This window comes from Phacochoerus africanus, chromosome 7 (assembly GCF_016906955.1).
Source record: "Phacochoerus africanus isolate WHEZ1 chromosome 7, ROS_Pafr_v1, whole genome shotgun sequence".
Lineage (NCBI taxonomy): Eukaryota > Metazoa > Chordata > Mammalia > Artiodactyla > Suidae > Phacochoerus > Phacochoerus africanus.
In genome coordinates this window covers 55,355,781-55,373,109 of record NC_062550.1, presented here as the reverse complement: position 1 = coordinate 55,373,109, position 17,329 = coordinate 55,355,781, and the positions used below count along the sequence as shown (strand labels likewise).

The window sequence follows — 17,329 nt, the reverse complement described above, 5'->3', positions numbered from 1 at the left end:
GCATGTGGAGGTTCCCAGGCTGGGATTGAATTGGAGCTGCAGCTGCACTGGCCTACGCCAGAGCCACAGCAACTCGGGATCCGAGGCGCCTCTGTGACCCACACCACAGCCCATGGCAACACCGGATTCTCAACCCACTAAGCGAGGCCAGGGATCGAGCCTGTGCACTGATGGATGCCAGTCGGGCTTGTTAACCACTGAGCCACAATGGGAACTCCTCATTAGCTTTTTAAAATTAGGATTTATGGGAGAGATTTCTTTCTTATTTCTTTAAATTTTTTAAAAACTTTATTGAGTAAATGTGTGTTTTTATCTCTCGTTTCCCTCTTTGACTAGTTTCCATGAAGCTGCAAGAGGAATTGGGGGCCCATATTTTATAAACATGCAAGAATCCAATACATGTGTTTCCACCTATCAACTGCTCAGATTATTATTTAAACCTTATTTCTCTTCTGATATATTTATTTTCAAACTTTATTATGTTATTTTAAATAAAATAATTCACAACTTTTATGAAATTAGATATGGTATAAGTGTTATAAATTTGCCTAAAATACTGTGTGTGCGTATATACATATATATATGTATTTACTCTTGCTTAGAAACTCAAGAAAATAAATAAGTAGACTGTATAAACTACTTTCCTAAGTCCCATATCATTTATTTATCCATTCACAAGTCGTAATGATTATTAATGATAATATTGGTAGTCAATTTGGCCCAAGTGGAGCTAGGATCTGGAATCTTACTTAAATAACACTAGAGAAAACTATATTATACAAACATTCTATTTTTTTTTTTTTGGCTTTTTGTCTTTTTGCCTTTTCTAGGGCCACACTCATGGCATATGGAGTGCTGTGGCCTACGCCAGAGCCACAGCAACTCGGAATCCGAGCCGCGTCTGCAACCTACACCACAGCTCGTGGCAACGCCAGATCCTTAACCCACTGAGCAAGGAACCTCATGGTTCCTAGTCAGATTCATTAACCACTGAGCCACGACAGGAAGTCCCTTTACAAACATTCTAGAAGTATAAAAATACTATTTCAAGCTGTTTCTATCTACGTCTCTCATTCTTTCTCTCTGTGTTTTGTTTGTTTGTTTGTTTTTGTCTTTTTAGAGCCACACCCACAGCATAAGGAGGTTCCCAGGCTAGGGGTCTAATCGGAGCTGTAGCTGTCGGCCTATACCACAGCTCACAGCAACACCAGATCCTTAACCCACTGAGCAAGGCCAGGGATGGAACCCAAAACCTCATGGTTCCCAGTCGGGTTCGTTTCCACTACACCACGATGGGAACTCCTTTCCTCTCTGTTTTAATGCTAGTGAAACAAGGTAAAAATAAAACCCAAATAAGCTGATTGTAACCAAACATGTCATGCGATATAGTTTAATCTAGTAAGACCTGATTCTCAAAACCTTCATTCCTCCAAGATGGAAGGTGATCACCAAGGCAGACCACATACCACCTAGCACCCAACCTTAGTGATCAACAGGAACCCGTCATGAAGCAAACCAGTGATACCAAAAAAGCATTTACAGTTCTGCTGTTTCCAGCTCAAATCACACAGCCAAACATTTCTGTCTCTTAATTGGAGTTTAAAATAGAATCTATTCTAAAAACACCTGTAAATAGTTTTTACTCATTCTCAAGAGATGTCTGCATATGTCAATAGTAAACTGTGCTACAGTGGAACTTACAATGGTCAGTACAAAGGTCTAGGGCAAGGTTTCACAACCCCAGCACAACTGCTATTTGAAGCCAGACCTTGCTGTTGGGGGGGCTGTCTTGGGCGTCACAGGATCTTTAGTAGCATCTTTGGCCTTCACTAACTAGATCAGCAGTAGCCAATTCCCCTGGTATGACAACCAAAAATGTCTCCAGACATCACCTAATGTCCCCTGGGAGCAAATTCACACGTGGTTGAGAACACTGGTCAAAAATTTAATATTTTAGGTAAGGGGTAACCATTTTCTCCATAAACTGCTTCTGGGAGGTCTACTAGGTAGGTCAAACTAAATCAATATGATTTATTCGTTATTACACACTTATATAATATAGTTCTGAGTCACTTTATTACTACAATGTGCCGTGAAGAACCAAAACAACCGTTCATATATTCAGAAGAAGTACCATGTTAAATACCTCCTTTTCCATGTCTCTGGAGTTGCATAACATACTAGTCTGACATAGCCATATCTCCAACTAAATACTTCCAGTGTCTAGTTTAAGCTGGGTGTGGAGAGAAATGGCTGCTTTCTCAGCCTCTTATGACACGTTTGGAAAAGATTGTATTTCCTCTCTGAACATTGGACCATTAAGGCTCTGTGTGCAGGTAAGCTTTATAAATAATGCAAGTTTTCCATAACTTCTTTGATTACAGGGATGCATGTGTAAGTTTTATTTTCCTGTTTTTTATTTTTTACACATCTGCCGCATATGGAAGTTCTCAGGCTAGGGGTCAAATCAGAGCTACAGCTGCTGGCCTACACCACAGCTATAGCAACATGAAATCTGAGCTGCATCTGTGACCTACACTGCAGCTTTCAGAACACAGGATCCTTAACCTGCTGAGCGAGGCCAGGGAACCTCCCAGAAGCTGGTCAGGTTCTTAACCTGCTGAGCCAAAACAGGAACGCTAACATTTTATGTCTTTCAATGTTACCCACTTAACTTAAAAAAAATCTATCTTTACAATCCCAATCTTACTTAAAGGCAACATACTAGTTTATACTATGATAAACCTCTATAATCAATTGTTTTATAATTTTAAACTTAGAATAGTTAAGATTTCCACTAACTTGATTTTTGTTTTTTAAAGCTGTGCTTATTTCTGAGGAGTCCTCAGACTCCTAACCTGGGAATCTATTGTTCTGATTTCTTCTCTTGGAAGATCATGAGATGTAAGACAGAGCAACAGAAACAATTTCAAAATATACATACTTGCTCCAGTGAACTTTCCCTTCCAGTGTCTGCATCTCGCCAAGGATGGCAAGGAGGAGAGAGGACTTCCCACATCCCACTTGGCCCACAATCATGGTTAACTGACCTAGAGAAAACCAACGAAGGATAAGAACCGGACAACATGGAATTCACTTAGTACAATAAAATCAAAACCGAAAAGGCTGATGTTTCACCATCAATGGCCCAATGGTGGTCTCAGGCCACAAAGTATTCTAAACACCTCCTTTCCCTGAAACTAAGTTTTTTTTTGGAAAAGGGAAGAAAAACTAAAATCTATAGATATTGACATACGGTTTTAAAAACTCTTAGAAAAACTGACACTAGTAAAGAGAACAGGGAAATACTCACCTAAATCATCTAGTTATCATTTAATTCATTCAGAAAAAAAGACAATTCTAACAAAATAGATAATTGAGATGAAAGTGATTTGGGTTGTTCTTCCTTTGATTTTCACGTATAATAGAAAAATTCCAAGCTATTGAACATAAGGCCAAGTTAAAAAAACATTCCTATTCAATGATCCAGACACTGACAATAAAAACAATTAGGTATTGGAGTCTTAAATATCTTGAAAACTTCATCATTCTTCCTCAGGGATAGAAAACTATTTTTTCATACACCTTTTCTTTAAAGTCTTTCTTCAAAAAAATGAGAAATCAACTACTCTGTTATTTAAATGCCACAAAACACCTAGTAAACTAAAAACAGTTCATTTGGATGGTAAATAATATGTTCAAAAGTCCACACTCTATAGTGAAAGGCAGGTCTTATGATTTCCAGTCATTCTCCCAGTGATGCAGAGGCCCATGAGCTCCACAGTGCAAATAAATAGCTCAGAAATGTTTTTGTCTTTAAAAAGTCTTTCTTTTGGGTCACTTTGCTGTACAGTAGTAGAAAAGTGACAGAACACTATAAACAAACTATAATTGAAAAAATAAAAATCATTAAAATAAAAAGTCTTTCTCTCCTCATTTTAGGCTCAGTTATCTTGGAAAACCATGATCATAATAATTAACAATTACCCAAAATTGAGTAACAAATGATCCTTACCTGTTGGAATTTGAATATTTATATTAGATAAGGTAGCTAAGCCACTGCCCCATGAAAAGTATCCATTTGTGACCTAGGAAGTAAGAATATAGAAATTAAATTATAAAATTACATAAAATCTGATGTTACAGAATAATTCCAATTAAAGTAAATTTTCTTTATCAAACACTGTATAAGGCTTTCAACACAAGATAGAACACACAGTGGTGAAATTCTAATTTAGAATGATAACTATTTAGAGGCACAAATGAAAAACAAAAAAGAATGGCCCTGAGAGGAGGGTCTTTGAGTCGGTGATGTTATGAAGAATGTAAAAAATTGTAAGAATTTTCCCTGAAAATTTGGGACTGCTGGATCATTTATTTGTGAACATTCTTTTGAATCGGAGCTACAGCTGCCAGCCTACTCCACAGCCACAGCAACGCAGGATCCAAGCTGTGTCTGTAACCTACACCAGAGCTCATGGCAACACTGGATCCTTAATCCACTGAGCGAGGCCAGGGATTGAACCCCAAACCTCATGGTTACTAGTCGGCTTTGTTTCCTCTGAGCCGCAATGGGAACTCCATATGTGAACATTCTTAAAAAGCAATCACCCAAATATTTTCCAGTGTTACTCCTACATTGATTATTTTCTCATTGCTGCAATTCCCAGAATCTTGGTGATGTAAAGAACAGAAATAACTGCAAATTATTCCAACAAAATGTCTCCTTAGGAAAGGAGAAAGTTTTGTAATGAATGAGTGTTCTGAACTATGTGGATTTATTTCTAATTATTGATTTTTAAAGAAAAAATTAAGGGGAAGGAAAAAAAAGCACAGAAGTGAGGCAACATTGCTTGGCAGTATAAATCTCAACAGCCAGCAAACAAAAAACATATCTTGGAGTCATCCAAAGCAATCTATTGTTTTAATGCCCTTCAAGAGGACTTGATAGTTTTAACAGCTATAAAAATGGACAACAGAAGAGGTATAATTGACCCCACAGATTGGAAGGATGAAAAGAGACAGATAAGGGGAGGGAAAGCACCTGAAAAATTAAAGGAAACTAGTAAGGCCGCACCTCGCTCATACATTAATATTTTGTTTCCAAACCCCAAGTGATGAAATTTTTAAGCACATTTTTGTTTAGGAATTTTTCAGAATAAATTGGTGACATCTAAATTATAGCTAAAAATATCCTTTAAAAGCTGAACAATTTAAAAAGCGCAAGTTGCTTGAAAAGGCTAGATTGTGTTTTTTCATGTAAGTTTTCTCCTGCTTGTAAAATGTATGGCATTTAATAACATCCATCACATAGATATACATGAAATTAGTCCTGGAAGGACAGTGGCATGGAAGGGCTGGATCACTGATCACTTTGCAAATATTTGCTGAGCACCCAGTCTATGTGAGACCCTGTGTCAGGGATGATGTGGGCCACAAAGATGTAATGCATCTTCCCTGGTCCCTTGGAATTTACAGTAGTTGAGTAGTTAAATGAAGACAAGACAGTCCGGGCTAAGCAACAAACAGACCAAAGTGCAATAGCAGTTCAGAAAGAAAATCATTTACGTCTACCTTGAGGAAAAAAAAAAAGAAGAAAAAGAAAAGAAAAAAAAAAGACAAATTTTTAAGAAAGGAGGACTTTTAGCTAGTTTTGGGGAAAAAATACTTAATTTCAACAAAGGCATTTCTGGGTAAGGAGCTACAAAGTGAACAGGATCAGAAAACCTCTGTGAGGTCCTCTGATCATAGATGTGAGAAAGATAGAACATGCTATAGCTTCACAAAAGTGTGAGAGGAAAGTCAGAAAGCTGCAGGGAAGAACCAGAGGAAGGCAATGTCACCTCCTGATTTGGTCCCACACCAGAAGTACCAAAGAGATTACCACCTACCTAAGGGGGTGTAGGAATTAACTTTGACCCTTCTCCTCCACCCCACTCAAGTGGGTGCTATATATATCTCTGGTACTTCTTCGTAGAACCAAATTAGTAGGTGACCTCGACAGAGGAATGGGTAAAGAAGATGTGGTACATACATACAATGGAATACTACTCAGCCATAAAAAAGGAATGAAATAATGCCATTTGCAGCAACATGGATGCAACCAGAGATGCTCATATTAAGTGAAGTAAGTCAGAAAGAGAAAGACAAATACTATACGACATCACTTCCATGTTAAATCTAAAATACAATACAAACGAAGCTAGCTATAGAACAAAAACTAACTCATGGACATAGAGAACAGACTTGTGGTTGCCCAGAGGAGGGGGTTGGGAGAGGGATGGAGTGGGAGTTTAGGGTTAACGCAGATGTAATCTATTATACACAGAGGGGATAAGCAAGGTCCTACTGTATAGCACAGAGGACTATGTTCAATGTCCTATGATAAACCATAATGGAAAAGAATATTTTAAAAATTATATGTATGTATAACTGCATGACTTTGCTGTACAGAAGAAATGAATACAACATTGTAAATCAACTACACTTAAATGAAACACACACACAGTTAAATCCCTCATTGCGATTTGCCCTTCCATTCCCTTTTACAAAATCATCTCACTTCTCCCCCATCAGGATTAAAAACCTGGTTTCCCTAACTAGCTGTTTGACCTTAGAAAATCAGCTAACATATTAATCCCCACAAAGCTTCATGAAAGGATAGGTACAAAGATGGTCCTCACAGCCTGGTTTGCAATGGAGGGAAAATGGAGCCAATGCAGCAGCCATCACTAGGGGACAAGTAAAATGCAAGGATACATACTATATAATCAGTGGTGCAGTCAGAAGGAGCAAACACCTTCTGCAGCTCCATACCAAAAACACAAACAACCCCATCAAAAAATGAGCAGAAGATCTAAACAGACAGTTCTCCAAAGAAGACATACTGATGGCCATAAAACACATGAAAAGATGTTCAATATCACTCATTATTAGAGAAATGCAAATCCAAACCACTACAAGGTACCACCTTACACTAGCCGGAATGGCCATCATCAAAAAGTCTACACACAGTAAGTGCTGGAGAGGGTGTGGAGAAAAAGGAACCCTATTACCCTGTTGGTGGGACTGTAAATTGGTACAACCACTGTGGAAAGAAGTATGGAGATTCCTCAGAAAACTAAGCATAGAACTATCATTTGATCCAGCAATCCCACTCCTGGGCATCTATCCAGAGAAAACCATGATTCACAAAGACACATGTACTCCAATGTTCATTGCAGCACTATAGTCAAGACATGGAAACAACCTAAATGCCCCTCTACATAGGAGTGGATCCAGAAGATGTGGTACATATACACAATGGGATATTACTCAGCCATTAAAAGGAATGAAGTAACAGCATTTTTAGCAACATGGATGGACCCAGAAATTATCGTACTAAATGAAGTCAGTTAGACAATGAAACACCAATATCAAATGCTATCACTCACATGCGGAATCTGAAAAAAGGACACAATGATCTTCTTTGCAGAACAGATGCCGACTCACAGACATTGAAAAGCTTATGGTTTCCAAAGGAGACAGGTTTAGGGGTGGGGTGATGCTAAGGGTTTGTACAACTGTAAATTTAGTAAATTCACTGAGTAATACAAAAAATAAATAAATAAATAAATAAATAAATAAAGAGAAATTTGTGCCAAAAAAAAAAGGAAGGAGCAAACAACTTAAGGAAATCAAAAATATAAATGCTCATGACAATACTACACATTTAACAAGGATATGAGTATCTGTAAGTGCCTATACTGAGCACATTACTGCTGACACCTTAATGTTAGGAGGATGAGGGGATTACAGACATAAAGATCAGGGTTAAGGGGAAAGAATAAGTTAAAATACAAAGGCAGGAACCAGATAGACACAAAAAGTCACCTACTGTATGATTCTATTTTTATGAATTATCCAGAATAGATAAATTCATAGATACAGAAAGCAGACTGGTAGTTGGCGGGGGCAAGAGAGATAGGGTTTCCTTTTGGGGTGATAAAAATATTTTGTTAACCAGATAGAGGAGATGGTTTAACAACACTGTGAATCTTAATGCCACTGAATTGTTGACTGTATTTTTATTTTTTATTTTTTGCTTTTTAGGGCCATACCCACAGAATATGGAAGTACCCAGGCTAGGGGTCAAATCTGAGCTACAGCCGCAGGCCTCCACCACAGCCACAGCAACACCAAATCTGAGCCACTTCTGAAATCTACATCACAGCTTGTGGCAATACCAGTCCTTAACCCACTGATTGAGTCCAGGGATCGAACCCACATCCTCATGGATTCTAGTTGGGTTTAATACTGCTGAGCCACAATGAGACCTCCCTGCTGACTTTAAAATGGTTGGTTTTATGCTATGTGACTTTCACCTTAGTTGAAATCATTAACAATTTAAAGGTGGGACCTTACATACCATTGTCCATTTCTTCCTGCTGAAAATAAGGAAACAAACTGAATAAAATATCATTTGTTAAAAAAAAAATCTCATTAAATCAAGGAGTAAGGGAATGCCAAGGAAAAGTATAAGGAAAAGTACAAAAAGAAATATCATCCCCAGAGCACCAAAGTGTCATTTCCCCCAAATGGTCAAGAATAGCTAAGATGTTTTGGAAGAAAAAAATAAAGTGTAAGAACTTGTGCCAAAAATGTCAATGTTTATTATAAACCTATAATAATCATAAGAGCGGAATATTGAATAGACAAATAAACCAGAGAAAAATAAAGAAATATGTGTGACTGGAGTTCCTGGTGTGCCTCAACAGGTTAAGGCCCTGACATTGTCTCCCTGAGGACATGGGTTCGATCCCTGGTTTCCCTTAGTGGGTTAAGGATCTGGTGTTGCCACAAGCTTTGGTGAGGTCCCAGATGTGGCTCAGATCCTGCATTGCTGTGGCTGTGGTGCTTCAGCCAGCAGCTGCCACTCCAATTCAACCCATAGCCCAAGAACTTCCATATGCCTCAGGAGCAGCCATAAAAAGAAGAAGAAAAAAAAAAAAAGTTAAGAAATATGTGTGACTAAGCCAAAATTAAAAGTCGGTGGGGACAGTGATTCATGTCTGGTGCCTGGACAGCCTGACATCATACAAAAAATTAAATCAGACCTTACTGCCACTAAATTTACTACTACCACTAAATTTACTACTGCTAAATATACAGCTAAAATTATTTATTACTGATTTCCCTACTAAGTCACAACCTTACTTCATACAAAGATAAAAATTGATTCTGGAGTCCCCATTGTGGCACAGTGGAAACGAATCCGTCTAGGAACCATGTGGTTGCAGGTTTGATCCCTGGCCTCACTCAGTGAGTCAAAGATCCGGCATTGCCATAAGCTGTGGTGTAGGTCACAGACGCAGCTCGGATCTGGTGTTGCTGTGGCTGTGGCATAGGTCAGCGGCTAGAGCTCCAATTTGACCTCTAGCCTGGGAGCCTCCATATGCCGCGGGAGCGGCCCCACAAAAGGCAAAAAGACAGAAAGACCAAAAAAAAAAAAAAAATTGATTCTAGGTAAGTGAAAATACTGAAAGCAAAAGATGTAGCTTCAAAGATTTTTTTATGAACTTATATCAAGTATCTTCATAATTTTTAGTGGAAAAAGTTTTCTTAAATGAGGAAAAAAGCAAAGCATTAAACATAAAGGAAAAGGTCTATAAACTAGACTACATTAAAATTAAGTATTTCTGATACCATAGAGTAAAAAGCCAAGATACAGGCTGAGAAAAGAATTTTGTAACATATATAATTGCCAAAGAAGTAGTGCCGATGTATTTTTTTTAAACAGGAGGAACAAATAACCTGCAATTCACAAAAGGAGAGCTCCAAGCCCAAATTGCCAATATACATAGGAAAAGGTGCTCCATCTCATAGGAAATAAAAAAAAATGCAAATAAAAACCATAGCGAGGTACAACCACACCTCCTCCCAACACAGAACACATATTTTGACAAAACATTGGAAGCACTGGTGAAGATGTTGACCAACTAGAATTTTCAATCACTGTTAATGGAAGTGTGAATTGGCACAACCACTGTGGAAAGCAGTTGGCCATTATGCAGGAGAGCAGAAGACGAACAGACCCTATGCCTCAGCAACTGTTCACAACAGCCTCAAAATGAAAAATAACCAAAAACCCATCTGAAGTAGAATGGATAAATAAATTCTAGTACATCCATACAATGCAATATTACACAGTGATGAGAATGAATGACCAAATGTGTGGAAATGGAGCTTCATACAGCAACCTGGTAAGTTATACTCACATAATGCTGAGCAAAAGGAGCAAGACACACACTTACATGCACATATGCAAACTTAAAAAAACTAGAATATGTCTTTAAGGAGGCATATATAGCAAGGATAATAGAGAAAATGATGACCACAAAAGTCAGGGCGGCGAGAGGGAATGCATCATTGTGCATTGTGCATTGGCAGGATCTTGGCGGGAGCTGGCAAGGTTCTTTACTTGGTGGTGGTTGCACAGGTGATCACTTTTGCACTTAAAGGTACACATCTATTGTGTGTACTTTTCTGTAGCTAAGTTGTCTTTCATGGTGGAAAAGGATTCCAAAATGGCAAATGAGTTATTACCAATTTGGGAATCACTACCATGAATAAACAATGAATTTGAAACTTCAGTGGCCATTCAGGGCGGTAGCCAACTCCAGACCATTGATGAGCAGGGGATTTTGGGGGAGGGGGGTTGGTGGGATTTTTTTGATGCATAAAGAGTCAATTCTGGGGAAAAAATCATAACAGCCTCCCTTTTTCCCATTTGAAATGAAAATAAATTGAATAAGGTGCATGGGAAAGATGCGGTTTTGGGTTCCCACTATATTGAATAGAAAATGTCAACTTAAACTGACTCTTTTTTCAGTCATTTAGGTATGAGTTGTTTTCTGGGCATGTTTGAGAACTGGCAGTGTGAAAGACCCTTTCTAGTCTTTCATTACTTACTTTTTCGTGGCTTAGTAGTTTATATGCTGCTTGTACATTATAATTGTCTTGGGAACTACTGGAACTGTTTTCAAAACTAATGCCCAGGTTATTTTATATATATATATGTGTGTGTGTATAATATTTATATATAAATGTATTACATCATATATTTATATACACTATATATTTATAGCATGTTTATATATACTATATATACTATAGTATATCTGTATTTACTATCTATACTATGTATATATTTTAAAGCTTTCTAGGTGATTCTAACATACAGTGCAGTTTAGGAATCACTCACTGTTCTTCGAAACTGCAGGTGATATATTGTAGCCTCAAAACAAGCATATTAAAATGGCATCCCCACCTCAAGAGGGTTAAACCACAGCTTAGAGACGAACACATCAAATTAATGGCAAAGGGAGGGCCAGTGTTAGCTTATTCCAACCAACTACACGTTTGTTCCCGTTGCCAAGGTGTCCTATTGTGGGACAGGGATGGTGTCAGGCAATAAAGAGGGAGAGAAGAATTCAATGCGGCTCCTCTTGGCTCTACTGCACACAGAGTGTCCCATCACTCTCTGACTGGGCTGGGCTGGGCAGAGAGTCAGACAGCCTCAGTAGCCAATGCTACTAATTTTCTCAACAGCTAGTTTCCAGGACTCCAGTGGCTCTGATGTCTGGAGACCCTTGACTGCTGGAGGCATCTGACCCCAGCTACCAGTCTTCAGCCTCTGCTCCTATGGTAATGGTTATCTGTTCTAGGAAACATATGTTTGGGGAGAGTAGAAATGGCTGAGTTTGAGATGACTCAAAAGGCAGTATTGGAAAGTGGGGTGAATGCATGCAACCCTGGTCTAAGCCTTTCCCGGTTGAAGATAACTGCTATCTAATTAATTTTTATTTTATTTTATTTATTTTTGGTCACACCCACAACATATGCAAGTTCCCAGGCCAGAGGACTGAATCCATGCCATTGCACCAACCTGAGCAATTATTTTTAATTTTTAAAAAGTTTTGGGGGGAGTTCCTGTCATGGCGCAGTGGTTAACGAATCTGACTAGGAGCAATGAGGTTTCGGGTTCGATTCCTGGCTTCATTCAGTGGGTTAAGGATCTGGTGTTGCCGTGAGCTGTGGTGAAGGTCACAGACGCGGCTTGGATCCCACGTTGCTGTGGCTCTGGCTTAGGCTAGCAGCTATAGCTCTGATTAGACCCCTAGCCTGGGAACCTCAACATTCTGTGGGTGCGGCCCTAGAAAAGACAAAAAGACAAGAAATAAAAAAATAAAAAGTTTTTGGGGCAGTTCCCTTTGTGGCTCAGCTGGTTACAAACCTGACTAGTATCCATGAGGATGCGGGTTTGATCCATGGCCTAGCTCAGTGGGTTAAGGATCTGGCATTGCTGTGAGCTGTGGTGTAGGCTGCAGATGTGGCTCAGATCCCACATTGCTATGGCTGTGGCATAAGGCCTGCAGCTGCAGCTCTGATATAACCCCTAGCCTGGGAACTTCCATATGCTACAGGTGCTGCCCTAAAAAAGCCAATAATAATAATAATAAATAATAAAAAGTTTTTGGCTGTGCTGTGGCAAGTGGAAGTTCCCAGGCCAGGGATCAAACCCACACCACAGCAGTGACCTGAGCCACAGCAGTGACAATGTCAGATCCTTAATCTCCTGATCCAGTAACTCTAATTGCTATCTAATTTATTTCCTTAAAAACTGGACTTATAATATCAGTGTGCTCTATAAATTAATTTGCTTGGTCAATAAATGTTAAGAGCACAAAAGGTAAATTCACTGGATACTAGCATCTAATGCAGATTCAGAAGAAAGAATCACTCTTGGGTTATTAAAACATACTCTTGGAGCAAATCTGCAGTTGGCAGATGAGGTAACACTGAGAATTATAAACTCATCAGAATATTTTTGAAAATGTTATGAGGATCACTGGCCACTCTAAAGAACTTGAAAGGCATGATGTAGGACACTTTGGCAGAACTTCACCATAAAGGAATAACATCCATGTTTCTATTCATGCAAGAATTCAGGAAATCAAATAACCTTTATTGCAATATCCTCGGTCTCGGCGGGATGCAGACGTCGTGTTGATTGCTCATAGCTGTCCAGGTGATATCTTCCAGGCTGCTTCCTGTTTATAGTTTTCGGCGGCTGCATTCCAAATGGAAAAGAGCACAAGTTGAAGCTTGAAAAAAAACTAAGGTTTTACTGAACATTTACTCAACATTGCTACATCTCCACTTAAATTCTAAGGAAAAGAAACAAGTAAATGTCATATTTTCAGCATTTCTATTGGTAGGTCATTGGACTTGTAGATGTTCCAACAGTACATTTTTGGTCACCTCTGAATCATCTGATTTTGAATCTGATACATTCACATCTATCAAATTGGGCTACGCATCACCTGAGGATCCATAGTATAATACGGAAAAGCATAAAGATCTAGGATTATTGATTTATTCATTTACCCAAAGACATATACTATTTCATAAGGGGACCCATAATACCATAGAATGATCTAGTCTTTCTCAAATGTTAGAGCACTGATCCAAGACAAAGGATGAACACATCCATGATACAGACTGAAGCTAAGGCTGGACAATCTTCACGTACTTAAAATGAACTCAAATTAGGTCCTGTCTAGAAACTTGTTCTTCTCTAATTTTGAGTTTAATCTCACATAGAGACAAATGACTAAAGAAAAGGTATAAAATTCAGCTCTGTAAACTTCTGAGAAAAAAACATCTAGGCTCAAAATTTGTCCCAGAATCTAGTGAGCAAGCATTTTAACATAAATAATTATATATCTTAAATAGGTAATAAATATGAAAGCTAAATAATAATCCACTTTAAAACCGTTAAATTACCTACAAAAACAAAGGATTCTAGAATTGTGAAACTTTTTTTTTTTTGGCTTGGGATGTCAGGTTTAGCTTTTTGATAAATCCATTGAGTTCTGTTATGGGAATTAGGAATGTCCTTAAATAACCAGTAATTTCATCCAAACAAGACCTCACGCTCCATCAATTAGTGGATCAACAGAGTATCAAACTATCAAAGAGCACACTGCTAGGCTACAGGCAAATCAATACACAGATTACAAAGCCACTGCGGAGGACAAACAAGGGTTCTGTGGTTCAGAAAGTGCCGAATGAACTTTAAATTCTAAAAAGAGAAGGGGGAGAGAGTGCAGATGACATTTTATTTTAGATTTGTTTTTCTTCTCACAGTCCTCACAGATGATCTTACATGGGATGATCTAGGAAGTCACTAGCCCTACAGCTAAGTATACTTCCCACACAAGACAGGTCTACACCTGTACACATATTCTCTGCCTTCAAGAGTATTTCCATAGTAGTGTTGCCTCTAGAGGCCTAGAAGGAATGACTTCATGTTATTCACACAACCAAGGAGAGGGTTGGAGGAGGAGATGTGTTGACAGAGGTTTGAGTTGGAGTCTCACAGATGTAATTTTAAGAGACTCTGGCTCTAGAATGTCACTAATTCTCCATGGAGAGTCTGCAGCCAAAACCACTTAGCTCTAAGCTTTTACAGAATACATAGCATCTTAAGCGCTCTCAAGAAGGAGTTTCCATTAGTGTGCTTTTCAAACACACAGCTTTTTTCTCTTGGTTTTTAAAAGTTTGTCATCTGTGGCTTGGCCCATCAGCAGTGATGAATGGCCCCCAAAGATATCAGAAGTCCAGTCTGGTTTCAATAACCCTGAAGATATTGGAGGCCTCTGAAGAGGATTCTTTTTTCTTTCCAACCTTTCCTCAGTTCAATTTTTAGTCTATTCCTCATCTCATACAAATGACTCTTCAGATTTCCCTAACTCTCTAAACTTGACCCCCTCCCTCCCCCTCCCTGAGGTCATCTCACACTACTCATCTCCACATCTCTGAAAGATGATCTAATAAGTTCTTTGCTAATTTCCTATCATCCAAAGTGCAGACAAGGCTGGTTCTAATCAAGTGCTTGCCTTTCCCGCTGCCTCACAGCATACATGCTCTGCGATATCTTCCCAGCTTGGTGTCCGCGTCCACACAAGAGCACACAAGCATTTTTGGGCTTTGTCACTCTAGTGTCTACAAGCATGGGTGGTAGTTCCTTCTCAGACAAAATCACACCAGCTCAACATAATAACTCAACAGAGAGTTAAAAAAAAAAAATAAGAAAAACACCAGAAAGGCAGAAGAAAACAGTAAGGGGATTCTTTTTTCTTTCCAACCTTTTCTCAGTTCAATTTTTAGTCTATTCCTCATCTCATACAAATGACTGCTTGTCTCAACTATTTTTAGAAGTTTTAAATACGATGTGAAAAAAAATTTAATATAGATTGACTTTCTTGGTAAAGGCTTTCTGAGCCTCAGTCAATTCCAGTTGGGACATTGCAGCACGTATGTTTTCGTTTGGTTATGTAAGTGGTTAAGTATATTCGTATTTTTCCCTAAGAGTAAAGGAATAATTATTAACACCTAACTCATTGAATAACTTCTTTCTACTTTACCATTATGAAAGGTACATAGTAATTTTAAAGACTTTCTTCAGAATTTTTCAGACACAGCTTTCAAGAAATAGATGTAATCCAGTCCCATTAGTTTAAATATTATCGAATGACCAATGGTTCATAAATTTACATCTCTAATGGTGACTTCTTTTCTTGGATATCAGTAAATATTTCAAAACTATCATGTTCAAAAAATTCCTCTGGATTCCTCAACACCAACATTTCTCAGTCTCTCTCTTTCATTGACTGGTCCCACCATCTACCCAGTAGTGACGCCAGTAACCTAGGATTCATCTTGGAGTCTTCTTTCTCCCGCATCCTCTCCATTCACTCTATCAGCAAGTCTTTATCAGCCCAACTTAAAAATGGACACTGAATTTGAAAATTTCCTCACAAGGTCCACCGCAACTGCAACAGATGAATTCTAACATCATCATTTCTTACCTATGTTATTATAATGACCTCCTTAGTGATCTATCTGTTCTATCTGTATCTGCCCCCAGTGGCAATTCTCCATCCAGTAGCCAGAATGATCCTTTAAACATATAAACAAAATTATGGAGTTCCTTTTGTGGCTCAGTGGGTTAAGGACCAACCCAACATAGTATCCATGAGCTCGATCCCTAGCCTCGCTCAGTGGGTTTCAGATCCGGCATTGCTGCAAGCTGTGAAGTATAGGTGGCAGATGCAGCTTGGATCTGGCTTTGCTATGGCTGTGGCATAGGCCTCAGCTGCAGCTCTGATCTGACCCCTAGCCCAGACGGGCATAGCCATAAAAAGAAAAAAAAAATATGTATATATATATATATACATATGAACAAACTTATATGAGTCCCTACTTTAAAACCCTCCAATGGTCTCCTAGCACATGCCAATAAAATCGAAACTCCTTCTCTGGTTTATGGGACACTGAATCTTTGCTTTTACCTCATCTTATCTCTCCCTTCTTTGCCAGACTTCAGCCAACAGTGCCCCTCTGTTCCTTGAACTCAACAAATTAATTCCCACTTCAGGGTCTTTTCGTCCCCTAGTTCTTTGCCTGAAATGATCTACCATTTCCCCAGGTCTTTGCATAAGAGGCACCCACTCTTCATTCACTCTCAGCTCAAATACCAGCTTTTTCATTTCTTGGAAATGTCCACACTGCTTTGAGGATCCCAGTCACTCTCTAATACTTTCTTTTATTTTCTTTCCACAGAGAAATGACCTCATTTCTTCGCTTGTTTATCATCTGACTCCTGCCTCAAGAAAGCAAAACTCTGTGACAAGAACGATGTTGCCCGCCTTGTACACAGTCACGTAGCAAGGTCTTGGCCCAAAGCATTGGGTAGGTGATAAGTCTGGGAACACAGGCAAATATATAATACAGGTCATATTCCATGTAAAACATGACAAAATAATATTGACTGTGTTCCCAGGGTTCATGTAGATACGAGTAAATATTCACATAACGGATGAAAAACTAGTTCAAAAGTTTTAAGACCCGAGTTTTAATTCTGGCTCTGCCACTCGTTAATCTTATGACTCTAGTCAAATGACACAAAGTGCAAACTCAATACATCATCAAGGAAATAAAATAGGTAATGTAATATTTTAAATGAATCAAAAGCCATGATGCATCAATAAGAGCTTTTTAAACTAAAAAGTGCTAAAAGATATAAGATATGGTACAAGAGTTGTAAGCTTATTTTGTATTATTTTTATATAAAGTTTGCAGTGGACGATCTTCCTATGCCTTTTGATTTTAACATGTACTATTCCCCTTGGGATAAGCCTTTGATGATTTATCAAAACAAGACTTATACATTTGCTTATTGAGTATAGATATGACGGGTTTGTTGTAGAAGCAGGTGGCACTT

The 17,329-nt window shown here is 38.6% G+C and overlaps 1 protein-coding gene across 10 annotated transcripts in view; it reads right to left on the bottom strand.

The window, feature by feature from the left end:
- Positions 1–17,329, bottom strand: part of ABCC9 (ATP binding cassette subfamily C member 9) — a 137,889-nt gene that overhangs the window by 76,074 nt on the left and 44,486 nt on the right. For all 10 annotated transcript variants that reach the window (XM_047787421.1, XM_047787426.1, XM_047787419.1 and 7 more), the window contains 3 exons: positions 13,004–13,111; positions 4,016–4,088; positions 2,945–3,050 (listed from right to left, as the gene is read on the bottom strand). In XM_047787421.1, coding sequence (XP_047643377.1) covers positions 2,945–3,050; positions 4,016–4,088; positions 13,004–13,111 — 287 coding nt within the window. The remainder of the gene's footprint in view (positions 1–2,944; positions 3,051–4,015; positions 4,089–13,003; positions 13,112–17,329) is intronic.